The 19,131-nt window shown below is 40.7% G+C and overlaps 1 protein-coding gene and 1 long non-coding RNA gene across 3 annotated transcripts in view; one reads left to right on the top strand and one right to left on the bottom strand.

Moving 5' to 3' along the window:
* The window catches only part of LOC117827354 (carboxyl-terminal PDZ ligand of neuronal nitric oxide synthase protein-like), a 29,906-nt gene extending 19,598 nt beyond the window's left edge, over window positions 1-10,308 (bottom strand). Inside the window, exons 1-5 of the mRNA XM_034703919.1 lie at window positions 9,565-10,308; window positions 8,750-8,821; window positions 4,823-4,915; window positions 4,678-4,736; window positions 4,482-4,590 (exon numbers count right to left, since the gene is read on the bottom strand). Of these exons, the coding sequence (XP_034559810.1) occupies window positions 4,482-4,590; window positions 4,678-4,736; window positions 4,823-4,915; window positions 8,750-8,821; window positions 9,565-9,669 (438 nt within the window). The 5' untranslated portion in view covers window positions 9,670-10,308. The remainder of the gene's footprint in view (window positions 1-4,481; window positions 4,591-4,677; window positions 4,737-4,822; window positions 4,916-8,749; window positions 8,822-9,564) is intronic.
* LOC117827356 overlaps window positions 1-19,131 on the top strand; it is a 110,521-nt gene that overhangs the window by 14,892 nt on the left and 76,498 nt on the right. The gene's annotated exons all lie outside the window — the stretch shown is intronic.

Below are 19,131 nucleotides of genomic sequence, written 5' to 3'. Positions count from 1 at the left end.
GCCAGAAGTTCCTGCAGAAACCTATGGCCAGAAGTTCCTGCAGAAACCTGAGCGTTTATGACTATCTATATAACTCTTTGCGTCAATCCCCTCAGTCTCTCTGACTCAACAGAAAAATCAATGGAGAAAGTTTCTTAAAGAGGAAAGCTCGCCATCATTCTGTAAGAACTGCCAGAGCTGTTGTTGTTGTGTGTTGATGTACATATCATCAACTTACTCCAGTAAGCATGTCAGCTAGCTAATTAGCTTGACTAATGAAATGAACACTGAATGTTTTACTGCACAATCTCATCATCAGTATTCAGACAGTGGATCAGCAGTGTGAACAGCCAGTGAAGCAGGGGCACTACTTTCAGGTTGGTAGATGTGATTGAGGCAGAGGGTGGGTGAAGTGATTGTGTATTATTGATGGTGGCTTGCTAATGTTAGCTGTTGTTAGTTCATCCACGTATGTCCACTAGCTTTTTTTTTTAACTTATGAAAAGGATACTCAAAATAAATAACTAATAATTAATCAGCCAAGTAGCCAGGTTTCCTAAGAAACACTACAAGCTGAAAGCTAACCTACAACTAAAGTTACCTGCTAGCTTAAATTGGAAAAATATGACAGAACTACTTCCTGAAACTGCTGACTAACTTTCTTAATTTTAAACCCACAATTCTAAAACTGACACTAAAACAGCCTATTCTAACAGTACAATCCAGCTACTAAACCACAGGTCACAGTATAAATCAGTTAAATCAGGGTTTGGAGAGGAAAGCTGGCATCACATAAATCCCCTGCCTTCAGATCAGCCAATAGAAATATTCAATCTGAAGAAGGCTGTTGCGATGCACATATCTCACACAATATGAAGAATTTAAATATGTTGTACTCACAAGTTGGAAATTTGACTTGAATTGATCAACAACACTACTTAATACCCACGAACAGAGCTTAAAAAATGTTGTGGGTGTTTAGTTAATCTTTAACTACACACTACCGAAAAAGTCTTTGTTTACATTTTCCACAAAAATACATTTCAATTATGTACAGGTCAATATTAGTCCACAGATAACAGGTTGTACTTTGTCCACAGGATAGTGCCAAAATTGACAGACCAAAAGTTTCTCACAGGAGCTTTAAAAAGAATGAAATCAAATGCTACCATGTGTGTTTTGTAACAACCCAAACAAATGCTGCCGCGTGTGTCTGTGTGGTTTAAGATGAGATATCAGTGTTTTGACAAGCATCAGATTTTTAAAACCTGTTATAAGATTGCATTTGATGTTATAGGCTACTTTTTTTGGGTTAGAGTAAGGTCAGCTATTCTGCTGTCAGTCTTAATGGTTAGTGTGCGCTAACAATTAATCTTCCTTTTTTTATCAAGAAGATAAATAATTGTCTTTTGTATCTAACTTTTCCTTTAAATTCATAAAGCAAAACATCCAAGATCACCATATTTTTTCACTTTATTCTTGTGTTTGCATTTAATGGTGTATCTCCAAGACCAAGGTTAGGCCCTGTTAAACATATTGTGTCATTAAGCTGAATCGATTGGTCTGCAACCAATTAAATGTAGGTTTCATTGTTTCTTTAGCTGAACACACACCGATAAAAATCCAATGTTTGAGACACCAACACTTCCCTGTATTGATCCTTACATATGTCTTTCTCCCTAAAGCCTTAATACACAGTCTAGTGGCAACAACCTTATCCCCCGGAATTAAACATGATCCCCCATGTCCTTCCTCAGGCTCACTAAAGGTGAATTTTTAAACAGGTTTACTATAATGAATAGTGCCAGAGGCAAAATGGAGAAAAATAAAGCATTATTCAGGAAGCATTCAGGAAATATGACAATGGCACTCAAGCTTGAAGGTAGTACAATCAAGTGATGAAGCAAGAAATAACACAGGAATTAATTGAAGAAATAGATCATTTAACCATTAAAACTTATTTTTCATAGGCCAAACACAAAAAGATTTGTTGTCATTCTGAGCTGACATCTAAGCCCTGCTGAGCTTCAGCATGCTCTGATGAAAACAAATCAAATCTGCTCTTATCAGCTGCTCCATCTCCTCCTACTCAGCGCACGTGCCTCGTCTGCACTGTACCGATAAGGCTCTGCGGCCCCGGGGAGACAGTCAGGCACCACTGGCCATGTGTCCCTGACAATGTGGTGGGTGTTCACCCTGCTGCAGTGAAAATGTCTTTAAGTGTTAAGTGAAAAAGCCCCTCTATTTTTTCTCTTCCCACCACCGTGATTAGTATTCAGCCTCACTAAGTCACCATAAGTCTGGTCTCCATGGTGAAGGGACGGGAGACAACCTCGCTGATGCTCTGTCTTTGTCACAGAATGTAAAAATGCTCGCTGCTTGATACGCAGATAATGGAGATTAGGGAATTTGAACAAAAACACACACAGGAGCTCGGACTCTCAGATTAATTAGCCCGGGTTTATTAGCTTGTGTTCACAGTTGTGTGCAGTTTACTTACTGATCAATGCTGGAGAGAGTCCACGCTTGTGTTATTTTTGATAATTCCATTATTACACCAAATCCAACAATGGGATCGTCCATCCTTTTACACTCTGCATCATGCCCCAACTGCCCTGTAAATCTCTGGTCCCAGCACATCCATTCTCAAAAAAGACATAGACCTATACTTTTACATGAATAGTTTGATGATTTCACAAAGTATTTTTTTAAATTGTTGTCTCCAGTTGAGTAAAAATATTGACACCGCTCTTGTTTTTGAAGTTGCTATCGTTAGTAGCAATTGATCATGTCTTAGCACAAAGAAATGACAGAAGTTGTGAAAGGTAAATGGAATCTTATAGCCTTTCTGACCAATTCACACCACATTCACTCACTGATAGTAGAGGCTGCTATACTTACAGTAGGGACCATCACTATTAGCTAATCTCATTCAAACCATAGACTGTATAAATAATGGACGTGCTATCAGTGCTGTTTCAAGGCCAATCGGCGGCAGCCATATTGCTGCTGTTGAGCGATTGTGACGTAAAGAGGCGGGCTTTGAGCCTCCTAGCCAACAGCTACAGTGTTCCCGCCTGTCAATCAAGCCAGCTGTGCCTCTCATTGGAAGACTCGCAATCTCAATATCTTCGAAATTGCCGCGTTCACCCCCCCTACAGTGTGTGCCGATCGAGAAATGAGCTATCTAGACTACACTTGTCTTTTGTACCAGGCTGTAAACATGTTTATTTCTGCTGTAAAGATTGGCTTTTTTGAATTGGTGTGTATGTGGTTTCCGGTACTTCTGGAACCAGCCTCAAGTGTATCCTTCCACATTGGACTCCTATTTTTTTAGACCGGAGGTTGCCGCCTGATTCACACACAATCACACACTGCTGAACAACAGTGGGAGCAATTTGGGGTTCAGTGTCTTGCCCAAGGACACTTCTGCATCGAACCGCCGACCTTCCTATTGATAGACGACTATCTCTACCCACCGAGCAACAGCCACCCAATGCACTAACACAGTGTGACACAGTTAGCTTGTTGAAAAGGTGACAAAACCATCCTACATGCATATAAATCCATACATCTCTATTTAGTCTTTTCAACGTGTCTATGACAAGACTCATTTTTTAGTGCCTTCAAACATAGCAGAAGAGAGTTTCTTTCTCTGCAAAAACATAAGTATTTGCTACAAAAATGGGAAATTATCTTGAAATGGAATGGTTCCTCTGAAGAACAGGAATACATAACTTTAGGCTACTATCAAAAGCCATATCTTCTTCTGAAATTGCTTGCACAGTGAAGCAAACAATTCTTCAAGTCAAAATCTCACTCTTGATGGGACATTTTCCGCTGCTGTTTTTTTGTCTTGTTGAGCGGTTAGTCTCAGTGTGGTTGTGATGTTTGGTGAGCAGTAGAAAGGCTCATAGACAACTTTTTAAAAAATCAATTATAGCTTCTACAAGGAACTTTTGGATTGTGTTGTTTTGGCGCCCCTTGTGGACCAACTACGACTTATCTCTGCATACCTGAACAAATAACCTCATCCTGCTTTCTTTTAACAGTCAAAGACATCACCTATCGAGATCATTTGCTTTTTCTTCAGCATGCAATAAAGGGGTCTCACTTGACACCTACCCTGCAGCAGCAACATTGAAAATAACACATCGTCTTAATTTAATTAATTATTGTTTAATAATTACTCACAAGGGCTATAAGACAACACCTGCCTGTTGTCAGTCTTACTGCTTATACAACTAACAAATGCATACTCTAATATCACCAATATTTGTTCATGTCATGCAAAATAGCAGGGGTTATTTTTGAATAATGATAGGTTGGCGACCTGTCCAGGGTGTACCCTGCCATCTGCCCAAAGTCAGCTGGGAATGGCTCCAGCCCCCCGTGACCCCGAATGGGATAAGCAGCCAAGATGATGGATGGATGGATGGATGGATGGATGGATGGATGGATGGATGTTTTAATCATTTCAGTTCACCAGGAATCAAACCTACTTTTCTCTTTGACTTGAAAACATTGCAGCGGAAAACATTGCTCTGTCCCTCTCTGGCTATGTAACTGAAAATCTTCAGGTCTTGAGCATCGTGTGAGACATAGAAGATCCTGTTGAAATGAAGACAAAACACAATAGAGCTCTGATTAGCTTCATCATTTTGATTTATATGATTCAACACCAGTTACAAGCCCTACCTGAAAATGGGATCCTGTGTCACTAAAGTTGTATTTTCATCCCAGGACCATCCTTTTCTCTGCAACAACACAAAAACAAGCAGGGGTTTAAAGGGACAAAGCTTGGATATTCAGTACAAAATAACTAACATTTTACAAGACTTACCTTCCTCTTTTTGCGCAAAATCACTTTGACAAAGTCAGTGGATACAACAATATTGACCTTCTTTTTCTTGATGTTCTTCAGTTTGAATTCATACTGTGAAGGAAAAAAAATATATTCAAGTTAGCATTCAAGATCGTCAGAATAAATTAATCTAAAAAAGTTCCTTCAGACCAAATTGATTTGAATACTGTGTAGTGTGACTGGCGTATCACATGTGCTGGCTGAGATGGGGCTCTTTACATAAGATAAATGATGAACTGGAAAAGAGGGAAAGAAAAAATCATGAAGATAGGAAGATATTTTTGACTCTCTTCTCCTTAGGGGAAATCTGAGACTGAGTAAACATTGAGAAACTGTCGGTTTCTGTTTCTGGGAGCTCTTTAAGCGTTCAAAGGCTGGCGTCCCACAGGGAGGCAGACACGTGCGGGACACTTTCATCCCTCTCCAATGATTAAGAGTCTGTACCCCTGCCTCATGCCACTGCAGGATCAGACTCTAAATACCAGGGCTCAGAGATCTAAAAAACCCTAGAATCCATGTAAAATAACACGCCTGGCTTTGAAAACATACAGTCCAATACCAGATGATTAATTGATCAGATGAAGTTCTGATATATCACTAGTCTTCTCTTTGCTTGACAGACTTGGATATTCTCTGTCATCTTTTCTTTACTTTGTGTAAAAACAACTGAGCACTGTCTTTTATTTCCTGCGGGATTGCAGCTCTCTTCTCATTTCCACAATGACATTTCAGAGTAAAAGAATCCCACAGAAAGAAAGGAGATTATTGCTGCCAACACTCCAAGTCATATCTGGTGATTTTAGCACTAATGAGCGAGGAGCTGTTTTTCTATAAGCCTGTGACCTGTGAAAGCACCCAACTCGTTCAGTGTCATTTACTCTTCCTTGCTACATCCATCTAATGGCTCTGTGGGAGTTTTACAGTCAGGTATAGAGGCTCAGGTGAACATGGCTCCAACAGTATATACATGTTACTTAAGCTAATTCAGACTTAGACAACCAAACCACCAATCTTCACTGTCAGAAGGTGAAGATGGAAAGGTATCCATAAACTAAATACAGAGGTGAATAAAGCCACACTACCATCACGGATTGGTTAGTTTATCCACTTATGAAAGTTTGATATTTTGGCCATCACCATCTTGTTCAGAAAAAAAAAAATCCAATTAAGGGACGACAGAGCGGATATAGATAAGATCTCCATCACGTCTACAGTCCCCTTGAAGCAACTTGTCAATCACAGTTATTAATACTTAAAGCCCAACCAGCTCTGTTGTGTACGATAGATCAAGATATACAACACATCAGTGAACGGCACGACATGTTACGTTACGTTGCTTTACATTATGGTGCTTTACGTTATGTTGCATAGCTTTACGTCACGCAATGTTGCCTAACGTTACGTTACCTTCCGTTACGTTGCCTTATGTTACGTTGCCATACGTTGCGTTATGTTGCGTTACGTTACATTATGTTACGTTACGTTACTTTACGTAACATTGCACTACGTTACGTGACATTACGTTGCTTAACGTAATGTTGCGTTGCTTTACGTAACGTTAAGTTACGTTGCTTTGCGTTATGTTGTGTTTTGTTACGTTACGTTGTTTTATGTTACATTCCGTTATGTTCGTTATGTTATGTTACGTTATGTTATGTTACGTTAAGTAACGTGACGTTACGTTACGTGACTTGATGTTGCGTTATGTTCCATTACGTGTCGTTATGTTGCTTTACGTTGCGTTGCTTTACGTTACGTTGCGTTACGTTGCGTTACGTTGCGTTGCTTTAATTTACATTGCGTTGTGTTACGTTGCTTTACGTTGCGTTGCTTTACGTTGCGTTGCTTTACGTTGCGTTGCTTTACGTTGCGTTGCTTTACGTTGCTTTGCTTTACGTTGCTTTGCTTTACGTTGCTTTGCTTTACGTTGCTTTGCTTTACGTGAAGTTGTGTTACGTTGCGTTGCTTTACGTTGCTTTACGTTGCGTTGCTTTACGTTGCGTTGCTGTACGTTGCGTTGCGTTACTGTACGTTGTGTTGCTTTACGTTGCGTTGCTTTATGTTGCGTTGCTTTACGTTGCGTTGCTGTACGTTGCGTTGCGTTACGTTGCGTTACGTGAAATAGGAAGAAATAGGATCATTTTCCTATCTAGTTTTATTCACTTAGTCATACTGTACTGTCTATTTTAATGTTTATCAGTTGAGGCTACCTTAATACAGGATAATAAAAAGAAGGCAGATTTGATACACTTTTGAACTGGCTCCTCTTTTAAAACCAAGCTCTTTGTTCAAAGTTTTTCAGATACCATGATTAGTTTTGGTATTGGACTCTTAAATTGCCTGCTGCCTATTTCTGTGCCAGTCACTGTCCCAGTTTCACATCATGACCAATTAGTATTTAAAAAATATGAACTTGTTTCAGGTCAGTTATCAAGTGATAATAACACATAACAGTGCAGTAATGTCAGGTTAAGCTAGCAAAATGTCACCATTCAGGATTTTTCCATCAATATTGTATTTGTTTCAACTGCACAAGCCTCAGGGACTTGCCTAATATAGCTTATTAGTATTACTCAAGTCTAAGTATTGGTTTTAGTATTAGTATCAGAATGGAAAACACCTCCACCTAATGCTAACTAACTTCGACTAACTCTGCTCTCCAGCACAGTTCATGCTGTACAGGTTGTGTCAGCTCACCTTTACTCTTCTCTCTAAGCAGCTGTGAGTGTTTTCAGGACATGTACACTCTTGAATATTTAGCGTGAGTGACTTTCCCAGAAGCAGAGACTCTTAATTACTGAGCCATCACAGAGCTCACAAACAGCCCTCACTCTCCTGCTGACATGCTTTTATCTTATCAATTTAAATCTTGCTCACATTGGACATCATTTTGTTTATTGTATTCCACTCCTTTCTTCTACTCCTTATCTCCCCTTAGGTTATTATTTCTTCTGTGACGCCCTGCAGAAAAGCACTTTGCAAACTTTGCTTTCAGATAAGAGCCACATAACAAAGGAGCTAAATCAAAATGTGTTTGTTGGATGAATGAAAAAAGGTATTTCCATGGACACAGCTTTCAAGGTCTTCAAATGCCTTTTGATTAACTTTTTTTTAGGATGTTTCTCCTCATGTTTTCAGGTGCTGTATTGAAAGATGTTCAGTCAAATCTGCATGCAAGAGCCTCTAAGAGGCAGACACTGATAGAGAATCAATTAATCAGGGATCTCTGAGTGATTTGTGAGGCAAGAAAACTCTAAACACACAGCATCTTTGAATCCGTGCCAGCACAATCAAATGGTCATAACACTGCAGCAAACACGAGGGGATCAGGATTAAGTCTTTCCTTGGTGTCATTCTGGATGTGTCTGACCTCTGAGCGACACAGTAACTTGGGTTGTTAGATTAGATCTAACAGCTGACAAGCAGCTAAATCCTTTCCTCCCTTTGCGTCTCTGTGTGTAACGCTGCAGTCATGTGTAATGACAAGGCAGCGCTGTGTTTCCTGTGGCCTTGTCAGGTCTGCAGGGAGGCTGTGGAGCGAGTTGGTTTTTCTAATAGTACACATAAAACCTGCACGCTGTATCTCTCCTCAGCCATAAAATCTGTCCCATGAATCCTGCCATGATTTAGAACGCTGCTGACAGCCCACTGAATCTGCAGAGTGTGTGGTTTTACGTTGACTGGCGATTAATGCGTGGAGAGGGATTTTGAGGGGAGTAAGGATGCAGGGAGCACAAGGTGAGACATGAAATACAACAGAGAGAAAGAAAGAGAGAGAGAGAGAGAGAGAGAGGTAGAAAGGGTGCTTTAATGTGAAAGCACCCCATCAGTAGGCAGGTCTCTGTTAATGTGTTTAGTCTGATATCGACTCAGGGGTCAAGTTCAGTGGTGGGTTAAGTATCTTACTCTGATCCTCCTCATTGCAGCGACTATCTCCATCCTGCTACCGGGGCGACCCACCTCCAAACTGCCAATGTACTGCAAAACAAAAGAGATTGTAAGATTGGTGACTTGAGGGAATATACTCAGCTTATTTCTTTGGGAGTGCAGGTTTGTCCAACTGTTTCATTTCTTCTGTTGCTCTGACAGCTTGTATTTTTCTTACACTTTGGAGATACTTTCTGGGGAAATCAATACATCCCAGCTGCTACAATTAGTCTGATCATTCATCTGACAATTTTTCATCATGTATACCCAAAACACTGAGGAAAAAAGATCCTCACGGTCCCTCTGTTCATGTCTTCAAATAATAATTTGAGTACTTTGGGAGTTTTGAACCCCAAATGGACCTGAAAATAGTTTTTGACATTTCAAAGACCAAATATTTGTTTGCTTCATCAAGAAAACAGCCAGACATTTCATTGAATATTCCTTCGTGGCAGCCTCAACAGTTGTCCTGACTTTGCTTGGTCACAAAAGTTGAAGTCAAACATGTCAAAATGATCATAGGATTGTCCAGCATTCATTCCAAGTTTGTCCAGACATGAAGTAGAGCAAATAAGCAACAAGCAAAGCAACACTTCTCCATTCAAGGAAGGTCAAACGTTTTAAACTCGTGCAAAATGGATAAAAATAAAAGTACTGCAAGGATAAAAACACAATCAGTGTGTCACAAACTCGTAAATGAGGGTGCAGCTGTGACAGTTCAATAGTTGGCACACAATGACCATCATGCATTGATTGCTGTCACTCATAAAGTATGTGTTGCAGAGGGTCCCTACCTTCGCCTCGAAGCAGACCCCATGCTTAAACACCTCGTCGTTGTGCATGGGGATCCTTAAATCGTGCGCGTCATCCACTAAATTGTACTTGGTTACCCCTGGCATCGCTCTGATGCTCGCGGACTCTCCTGGTTTACGACAGCGCTAGAGCACCTGCAGATCTGCTCCTCTCCTCCGCCTTCACCGCTGCTGCTCCCTCCTCTCTCTGCTCCCTCACCGGAGAGGCGCGTCACTCCGGGGGTCATCCGGGTTCACGAGCGACGGATTGGTCGGTTTATGGATTCAATTAACACACTGATCGGTGATCGGTGATGACACCTACTGACCCTCCAGCTCCGGTCTGAGGCACGACGGACAGAAGCAGCACGCACCGCCGGGTTCCCGATGACGCACGGATCTCAACGCATGATTTTTTTTTTCTGTGCACTGTAGCACAGTGGCACCAATTTTGGTACTAATTGATCAAACTGAGGGATCAATATTCACGAGCACGGAGCGCGTACTGGACGCCTAACTGAGTGTAAAATGTAACAAATGACGACGGACTGTGATTATAATGACTCTATCAGCAGCTACTGTACAGATAGCGTTTGTTTGAAGGACATCTAGTGGCTATACAGGGAATAAACAAATCCCAAATCTATGTCCATGTGGATTCCAGGAACTCCCAGGGATCCTTGAGGGGTTATTGATCTAGCTCAGCGATGTGGGAATAATGTAGCCTTTGACTTCAGAGAAGGTCAAATACCTGTAGAAGGATGAAAAACAAGAAAGATGATAAAACTATAAAATAAACCAAACATTGATGGTCCTGTAGTTGACATGGAAACCAAACACACAAGGGCTTTGCTTTTGGCATTGATGGAGACACATGTGTTGTGGATTTCTTCACAGGGAAATTAGATAGTGGTACCTTACCTTTGTTTCTTGCAGTCTGGTGGGATTTATGCCTTAATTCATAATGTAAAGGTTTGTGTGGGGGACATGATGTTGATTTTCATGTCTTATTTGTTAATCATGATTATTTCCTTTTTATGGTTGACTTCATTTCCAGGTTTGGGTTCATGGGTGTGGTTTTACCTTTTAAGTACCTGTTCAGTTGTGTGGCGAGAGGTATACAAAGAGGCTGAGTGGGGTTGAATATTTTTTGTTGACCGCCATGCCACCGTTATCGTCATTATTATCGTTTATTTAGAGCTTTTTTAGTATTGAATTATTTTGAGTGTTTTGTTAATAAATAGAAAACTTTCCTTGGACTTTGATTTTGATTTATGGCAAGACGTGTCACAAACACAAGCCCACTTAGCCTCTGCGGCACTTTTCAATCTTAGCCGCTTTGGTTTGTATTAATAAAAGTAAAAAAAAAAAAATCCTAAACCATTGGCTGTTTGCCTTGTCAGAGGCGGGACCAATTAGGCTGAGTTGTAAGTAGCTGCTAGTACCTTTCTTTGCATTTGAAAGATGCACTTTTCCCCACATCATTGTGGCACATTAAAAGCAACATGAATATTGGATGCTCAAATGTTTGTGGTCCAATAGATATAACAAGCAGTGTTCTGCATGAAAGCAGAACTACTAAAGAAAATTAACAAAACACATTTTTGTATACACGGGCCTTAATAGAACCTCCCATCTAATCTCTACGGTTGTCTGTCTATTGCTTTGTTTGTCTGATTATTTCTGCATATGTATTTTGTTTCTATCTTGCTTGTTTTTATATTTTTGTGCCTGTGAAGCACTTTGTAACTGAGCGTTTTAAAAGTGCTATATAAATACATTTTTACCGTCTTACTTACTGACCCATATTTTGGTGATATCTTGATACAGCTGGACAGGAATGAGAGCATTCTCCATAACAAACAGTACTTTCAAAAATGATCTGATTTGAGTTTTCTTGCTTTATGGTACATCATTTAATTGGTAAAAAAGACTCAAACTAGATTTTCTTGGCTTTAATATGAATATCTGTTTATGATTCTATAGCAGAGCACATTCATTTAATTAGTTTCGGGAATGTCAGTGATTGAGGGCTAGGGATTAAGCAAAGGAGTCTCTACTGAAGAAAATAATGTAGGAACAGCTCTGACAAATTAACGTGGATTAGTTAATTTGTCAGAGCTGTTAAACTTGGTTCAAAATTGAAATGAATGAACATGAATTAGTTCATTTAACCTGTGTGAACTGAACTTTGAGCTCATTTTCAGTGTGACCTTGCACAACACTGGTGTCAAGTGGAGACAGTTCAGTAAGCTTTTAAAATGTGTGTGCACTCAGACTTCATGCCCCCCCTGAACAGGTCGGTTTGGCCACCCTGCCTCTTTTCAAAATGTATTTAAAGTGCCATAAATCTTGCATTAATTGTATCCCTTTGTTCCATTTCATTTTGAGTTCACATAAAAACCATATGAAGATCAAATCGTTAAAATACAAATTACAAGAGCATGAGAGAGATTATAGCCTACAAACCCACAAGGGGCTTGTAGAGTGGCATCCTCAGGCAGAATATAAAGAGAGACATTGATAATTTAAATCTGCAGACTCGCTGACAGGATCAGTCAGAATCAAATGCTAATAAAATAAATGGGTTTTCTACACATCCAGAATGTCCCACAAAGTCAGTACAGGTTCAGACAGTCGATAGTTTGGAGTAAAACAGCCAACCTCCTTGGCTTGGACTCGGGTAATTGGGACTCATCTTGGACTTGATTCCTATTCTTCTCTGATGACTTGGACTTGACTCAGACATGAACACTTAGGACTCCAGACTTGACTTGGACTTGAGTTTTGGTGACTTGACTACAGAGAAATATGTCCCAACTGTCCCTAATTCTACACTCTTGCCAACACATGCTTTGAAAGGGCTACAGCTTCATCAAATTAAGTCACACTCTTAAATTTTAGTGATTTCTCCTCAAAGTGCTAACACTCAGACAATTCGTCTTTGTCTTCCTCTTCTTCTTCCAGCCCACAATCTCTGATCCATTATAGAGTATTATGAAGCAGAGCAGGAACCATTACGGTGGAGCATTTTCTTTCATGTCAGATGATATGATACAAGCCCTGTGGTGATGTGGTTTGAAATATATATAGATTAGGATAAGAAATACAATTTGCCTGACTTGGAGAGTTTAAATGGCGGAGGATAAATTTACAATCCTGATTTAATGCCTCAGGGAAATTACTAAATTTATTTCCCAACTGTTAAAAGAAGTCCTTTGTGAGAAGCCACTGCTGGACCTTGCCCATAAAAGGCTGCAGGACAGGCCAAAAGAAGGAGATTCCCCTTGACCTTTTGTAGTGAGTGCATTACTTTTACATTCACTGTGAGATTTTTCGAGCTTGGGAAGTTTTTTGTCTCCTCTATTTAGGTAAGAAGATATATGTCCTGCTGACTACACATCCTCCACCGCCAAAAAGAGCACTGCCTTCTGCAATGTTCAATGCCAGCTCTCTCGTCTTCCGGCATCAAGTGTGGGCTTCTATACATTCAGATTACTCTGTCCACCCACACAACACTTACCGTGACCCAAGCCAGGTCAGGATTATGATATTTGGGCCACATTTGGCTTGCACATAACTTACTGTAACTTGAGCAGGGTCCAGCTCCTGTTATTTGGTACATATCTGATCCACTTATTATTTGCTGTAAACAAAGCAAGGTGTGGCTCAGGACATTTGGCTGACATCTGGCCCACAAAACACTTACTAAAGCTCAAGCCAGTTCCGTCTCAGGGTAATTGGGCCACTTCTTGCCCTTCACTTGCTGTAAGCTGATCAAGCTCTGGCTCATGATATTATTCATACAAATACACGCCTGGCTTACCATTACCTAAGTTAGATATTTAGGCCACCATCTGGTCCTCACAACACTTGCTCAACCTGGGCCAGGTCTGGCCCACTGTTCCACAACTAGCTTACACAACACTTATACCAACATTGGACAGGTCTGGCTCAGGACATCTGGTCCAAATCATGCCCACATATTACTGACCATAACCCAAATCAGGTCATGTTCATGTAGTTTCGACCACATTTGGCCGACACTTTAAATGCCTTAAACCGAGCCAGGTCCAGTTCAGGCCATCCCAGGCCCATCTGGCACATCAATTTTTAGACACGTCTGGCCCACACGTTCATTGTCATAACTTGAGCACTTGTTCATTACATTTCAAGATACAAGATTCAAGATTCATACATTTTTCCCAAGAGAGATTTGTTTCGGCCAACATTTGGCCCAATCATTACTTGCCATTATCAAAGTGATGTCCAGCTCATGATATTTTCCCAACATCTAGCCCACACTACACTTGCCATAAACCAAGGCAGGTCCGGCTCATGACACCTGGCCTTCATCTTGCTCATATAACACTTGTAACCCAAGCAAGGTCCATAAAGTCCTTCTCTGCGGATGTGTTATGTCTTACAGTGCAACTTTGCTGGTCTTGTTCAGTTCATGCATTAATAGTGTTTTCAGATGAAAAGTCTTGTTATGCTGTCTTTTAACAGTCAAAAGTATCACTGCTTATCAATATTTGCTGTGGCCAATTTTAAAAAAGGAGTGTCATGGAAGCAGATTTGGCCTAATGGTTAGATTGCACGCCCATATAGCAAGCAGCCCGGGTTCGATACATACCTATCAATTGGTCCATTTAGTCCTTCCTCGCTTATTTATTGAGAAGGTGATTTAACATCAAGCCTTGGCTGACAGGATGGAGTGGCTCCAAATGGTGTGCTGAGCTAATGTGAGTTGCACCTGGGTCACTGGTGTTTGCAGAGCACTGCTCTCTGGCAACTGGCTTAGTAGAAGTGTATTGTTTGGTTAGGTGCTTTATGAGACTAGAATTACAAGTCTTGGAAGTGGACATAGTCTTCTTTTCTGCACACTAACTACAACTCACAGCTATATTCTTGTCCTTTTACCTTGAGGAGGGAAAATGAATGCTGGTATTTTAATGACTTGAAGCTCATGTCTGAATGATCATCAGCCATTATGTGTATTTAATGTGCAAGATAGATCTATCTCCCAGGATGCTGCTGACGTAGGGCAACCTTGCCTCTAAGTCAGATGATTCATCTAATGTGGCAATACAATACCCTTTAAATTTCTGCTTCTCTTTATCAGAGCGGGAGGAATTAAAAAGTGATCTCATACTATTAATAGTCAGATAATATGACTCCACACAAATAATACCATCATTGTTAACATAATGCATATTGAGAAGCAGCTGTCTTTGCCTATACGTTCTCTAGATGAACAGAAGGGGAGGGGTAGGTCGGTGTTGTATTTAAAACTTGTTTCACTGCCCCCAATTGACCAAGAAAAATAAAATAATGGGATTATTTTCTAAGCAAACAGTTGCCAATTAGCAATAAGTGTATTTAAATCAGGAGGGACTTTGTTTTGAGTGAACTTGTATCTTTTTCACAAGTTTAGAAAATATGACGTGTGCAATGTCTCTAGACTCAATTCTAATGTCCTTGTGTACTCAACAGGGAAGTGAAGATGAGAGCAGGATAGGATAGAATAGAATGTACTTTATTAATCCCTGAAGGGAAATTCAGGTGTCTGGCAGATAAAATTATAAAAATCACTCCCCCATGGAGTCTAGACACTGGTGGTAGTGAATGTTGTATGCAGGATGAACTGAGCAGCTGGAGGTGGATACTAATGAAACAGACTGGAGGTGACTAGGGTGGAGGTGGGTTGAAAAACTTTAATGCTGAATTAAAAAGAGAAAAGAGGAAAAAAGATAACAATTTTTGGCAGCATAAGATGATTTCTTACTAGAAGTAGAGGCTAAACCTGGTTGGTTTCGTACTTGAAAGAGTTTTGGGTAGTAACCAAAAGAAGAGACCTTGGATACAAGCAGCTGACATGAGTTTCTTGAGAGGGGTAACTCAGCTTTAGAAATAGGGTCAGGAGCTCAGACATCCAGAGAGCTTGGAGTAAAGCTAGTGCTCCTTCACAGCGAGAGAAGCCAGTTGAAGTGGTTTGGGCATCTGATTAGGATGCCTCCTGGACGGCTCCCTTTAGAGGTTTTCCAGGCTTGTCCAACTGGGAGGAAACCCTGTGGTTGACCCTGAGCTGGTTGCATAGATAGTGTTTCTCATCTGGCCTTAAAACGCGTGGGACTCTCCTAGGAGGAACTATAGCGATACTGGTGTGAGTGATATCAAGGCTAACCTCCTGACAATGTGACCTGACCCCAGATAAGCAGAAGAAAATGGATGGATGGCGAGAGGGAGGGGTATTGACATGAATGAATGTTGACTTAAGAATCAGTCTCCCCACTTGAACTTACACTCGGCTTCATCAGGAGCAATATAATCATTCATGTTAACACCCTTCTATGTGGACCTGAATAATGAAGGTTAGATAAATAGTTAAAGGATAGTTCTGCCAATCTACGCTGTAAAGCCAAAACAATGAAAAATAGTCCAGAGTTGGGAACTGGGTTAACTGCATATAAGGAACTCAGCTGTTCAGCTCCTCCAACCTGTGGCTTTATCACTAGTTGACCTTTCCTATTCACAATTATTTGATATGACATTTTGATATCAGCATCTTTAAGTCTAACACATTTTTACACTTTGATTCCTTTTTTCTTTGATAGTTACAGAACTTTTTACTATTGATATTCTATAATTGAACAGAAACACAGGACATTGATGCATACTTGAGCAAAAAACACCTGTAGCTCACTGGCCCAGTCTCGTTAACTCAAAACACTACACTTCAAAAAGTAGTATTTAGAACCGACACCACTGATGAAAACTGTTCCATTTTCTCAGCAAACTTCACTCATACCATCCCTCCAGCAGGTGGCAACAGAGCTCTTTGGTACAGGACATAGTACTCTCAACAGCACAAGACCAAGCAGAAGAGATAAAAGTCAGCCACCCATTCTTATAATTTGAACATTCTCTTTTTTATTTTCCATGCCTTGTTCATCTTTGTATTGCTTGTCCTTCATTAACCTGCGCCAGGAAGCACTCAGTGTGATTGTTGTTCTCTGTACTTGTCAGTGTACAAGTCCAAATGAACAGAGTGCTCTGACACTTCACAAAATCACCTCATTCACTTATTTTTTTCCTTTTTGGATTACAAGTGTCTGGCTACTGTTTTCTGGGGACAACATGTCCTCCGAAATCTCACCGTATTGTGTCAGGTGCTCAAGAAAGACTTCCGTAAAATTGCCTGTGCACAAGTAGATGACGTTTGGGCCATGGCAGCCAGTTCCCACACGTGCCGTCTTGTGCCAACTGCTACGATGGCTGGTGACACGGTAATCACGTGTTCTCACATGTGTTTTCAAGTGTTTTTATGTGATTCATATGATGTGTTTGTTGGGTTCATGTGTGATGATGCACTTCCACAGAAGATGCTGTACGAGTGATTTTTTTAGATTATGAGGAGGGACAGATTTATGTGCGTCAGATGCTTAAGTTATTTTAAACCTCACACTCACTCGCAGGTAAGTCTGCTGTTTGAATTGTTGTGAGTGGGCAATCAGGGTCGTGCATTGTACAGTATTTTATATCTTTCTCAGATTCCCACCTCCCACTAAAAAGAGCTGGACACACACGCACACACAGCTGTTTTCTGTTCTCTACTCTGCATTAAACATATGGAGGAATCTCGACTTGTAGTTATTCCTTGAAGTAAGCCACATCCTCCATATTTGCTGCCTGACAAATGTCCCTTCTAGCATTTTTGTCTCTGGCCGCTGAATGCTATGATTGATGGGGTTGTGTTTCTTGATGATGTCACTGTAAGACATATTTCGGGATTGATCTAAATGAAAAGTATTGGACTAACAAGAATTTTAACCTGATGATTCGGTTCTGCATGAAAACTCAAAGGATCACTCAAAATTATTTTAATTCATCATCATTTGAAGCAATCCTGTCGCCAAAGAGTGTCTGAGGTCCTTCGCTCACTGCAATCCTAAGTATTTTGCAGTATTTTCCAGGTGGGATGCATGTGTGAATGCAAATAACAGAATCTATTCACCTGACTCTCTATTCAGACTTTGTCCTCCCAGCACCCAAGCAAAATGTCCTCGGGAAGTAAGGCCAGTCGATGTGTAATTGCAGCAGGTAAAAGTCTGGAACATTTCCTGTGACAGAGTGGGTGGATGATGACGTTTACATCGAGCAGTTTCAATCCTTTATGCTCTTCATAGCTGCCTCAGATGTCTGTATTGTGTTTTCTATTATTGTATTGCAGACACGTCCTTGTACAAGTTGAAGTGATAGAAAAAGGTCACCATTACAGAAGACTATTTCTTCTACAGCACAAGCCACCCATCAGCCCTCCTCACCCAAGCTAGGGATTAGGGGCAGCTATTGCAAAGGCTCAACCACCCCTGGTTTTTAGGTGTGTTTTAGGTGCATCCAGGAGCAGCTGGTTGAGCTGGAAGGCAATTGCAAGGAAAAAGCCCAAGTGTGATGCGCTCCTTTTTGTCAGGAGGTGAGCAGCAGCATTCTGAAGGAGCTGCAGGTGCTGAATGGATGACTGCATACAAAGCCCACCTACAAATAATTATAATAGTTCAGACAAGCTGTCATAAAAGCATGAATCACCCTCTCTAAATGTTTGGGAGGGAGCTGGGTCTTTACCTTAGCCATCAGTCTTAACTGGAAGAAGCTGGACTTAAAAGCACTGTCAAAGCCACTAGAGGGTTAAGAGTAGTCCCATTCAACTATTAATGGTGTTCAAACACAATGACCTCAGTCATTTTCTCGTTTACGTTAAAAAAGTTCAGGCTTAGCCATGACTTAAAGACATTCAGACAATCCAGCAAGGGCTGCGTCGATCCCTTCCCTTTTAGGCTGAAAAAACATTTATATTTGCACATAATCAGCAAAGCAAAGCAATGAAATGAGACATCATATTTCTTGAAAATAGACCCCAGGGGCAGAATTTACAGAGAGAATGGGATTGGGCCCAAATCAGACCCAAAAGTAAGACGGGGCCACCTAAAAAAAACAACTAATGGAGTATATGGAGCTGTAGCAGCACGTCCAAAACAGAAACCCTTTGAGGTGCTTGTGTTAAAGACTGAAGACCTGAAAGACCTTCAACTATGTTGAAAACAAGACTAGTACATATTCAAAAGGGCTTAGGAGTCATCCCCTGGGAACAAGGACTACATTCAATCTGAAAGCCTCAATGCTAAATTTGGATTTATTGCTCATGTCACACTTTAGCTGTGGCCTGTGTCAGACTTTTGTGTGAAACTGTGTAGTGTGACTAGCTAAAGGTCACAGCCCTGAACTGACCTGAATGCACTAAAGAATAACAACAAAGATGCCACACACAACGTGATGTTTCCAGAAGTTAACTTGGTTGCCACTGATTGGTTTACCCTTTCAATGTCGAAATGGATGTGCAGTAGAAGCTAATAAATCTCTGCACAGATGATAGTGAGGAGGAGAAAAAGACAGGGAAGATATACAAACAGAACTGTGACAAGTGTTACTCAAGAGTGGATCCAAAGTGGAATGCATTCACATTCAGACTGACATTACAAAAGATCCAAATTTGATTAATGCCCACATATG

Source organism: Notolabrus celidotus, chromosome 15, assembly GCF_009762535.1.
Source record: "Notolabrus celidotus isolate fNotCel1 chromosome 15, fNotCel1.pri, whole genome shotgun sequence".
NCBI classification, from domain to species: Eukaryota; Metazoa; Chordata; class Actinopteri; order Labriformes; family Labridae; genus Notolabrus; species Notolabrus celidotus.
The sequence above is the reverse complement of the archived record's forward strand: the minus strand, read 5'-3'. Positions and strand labels throughout refer to the sequence as shown.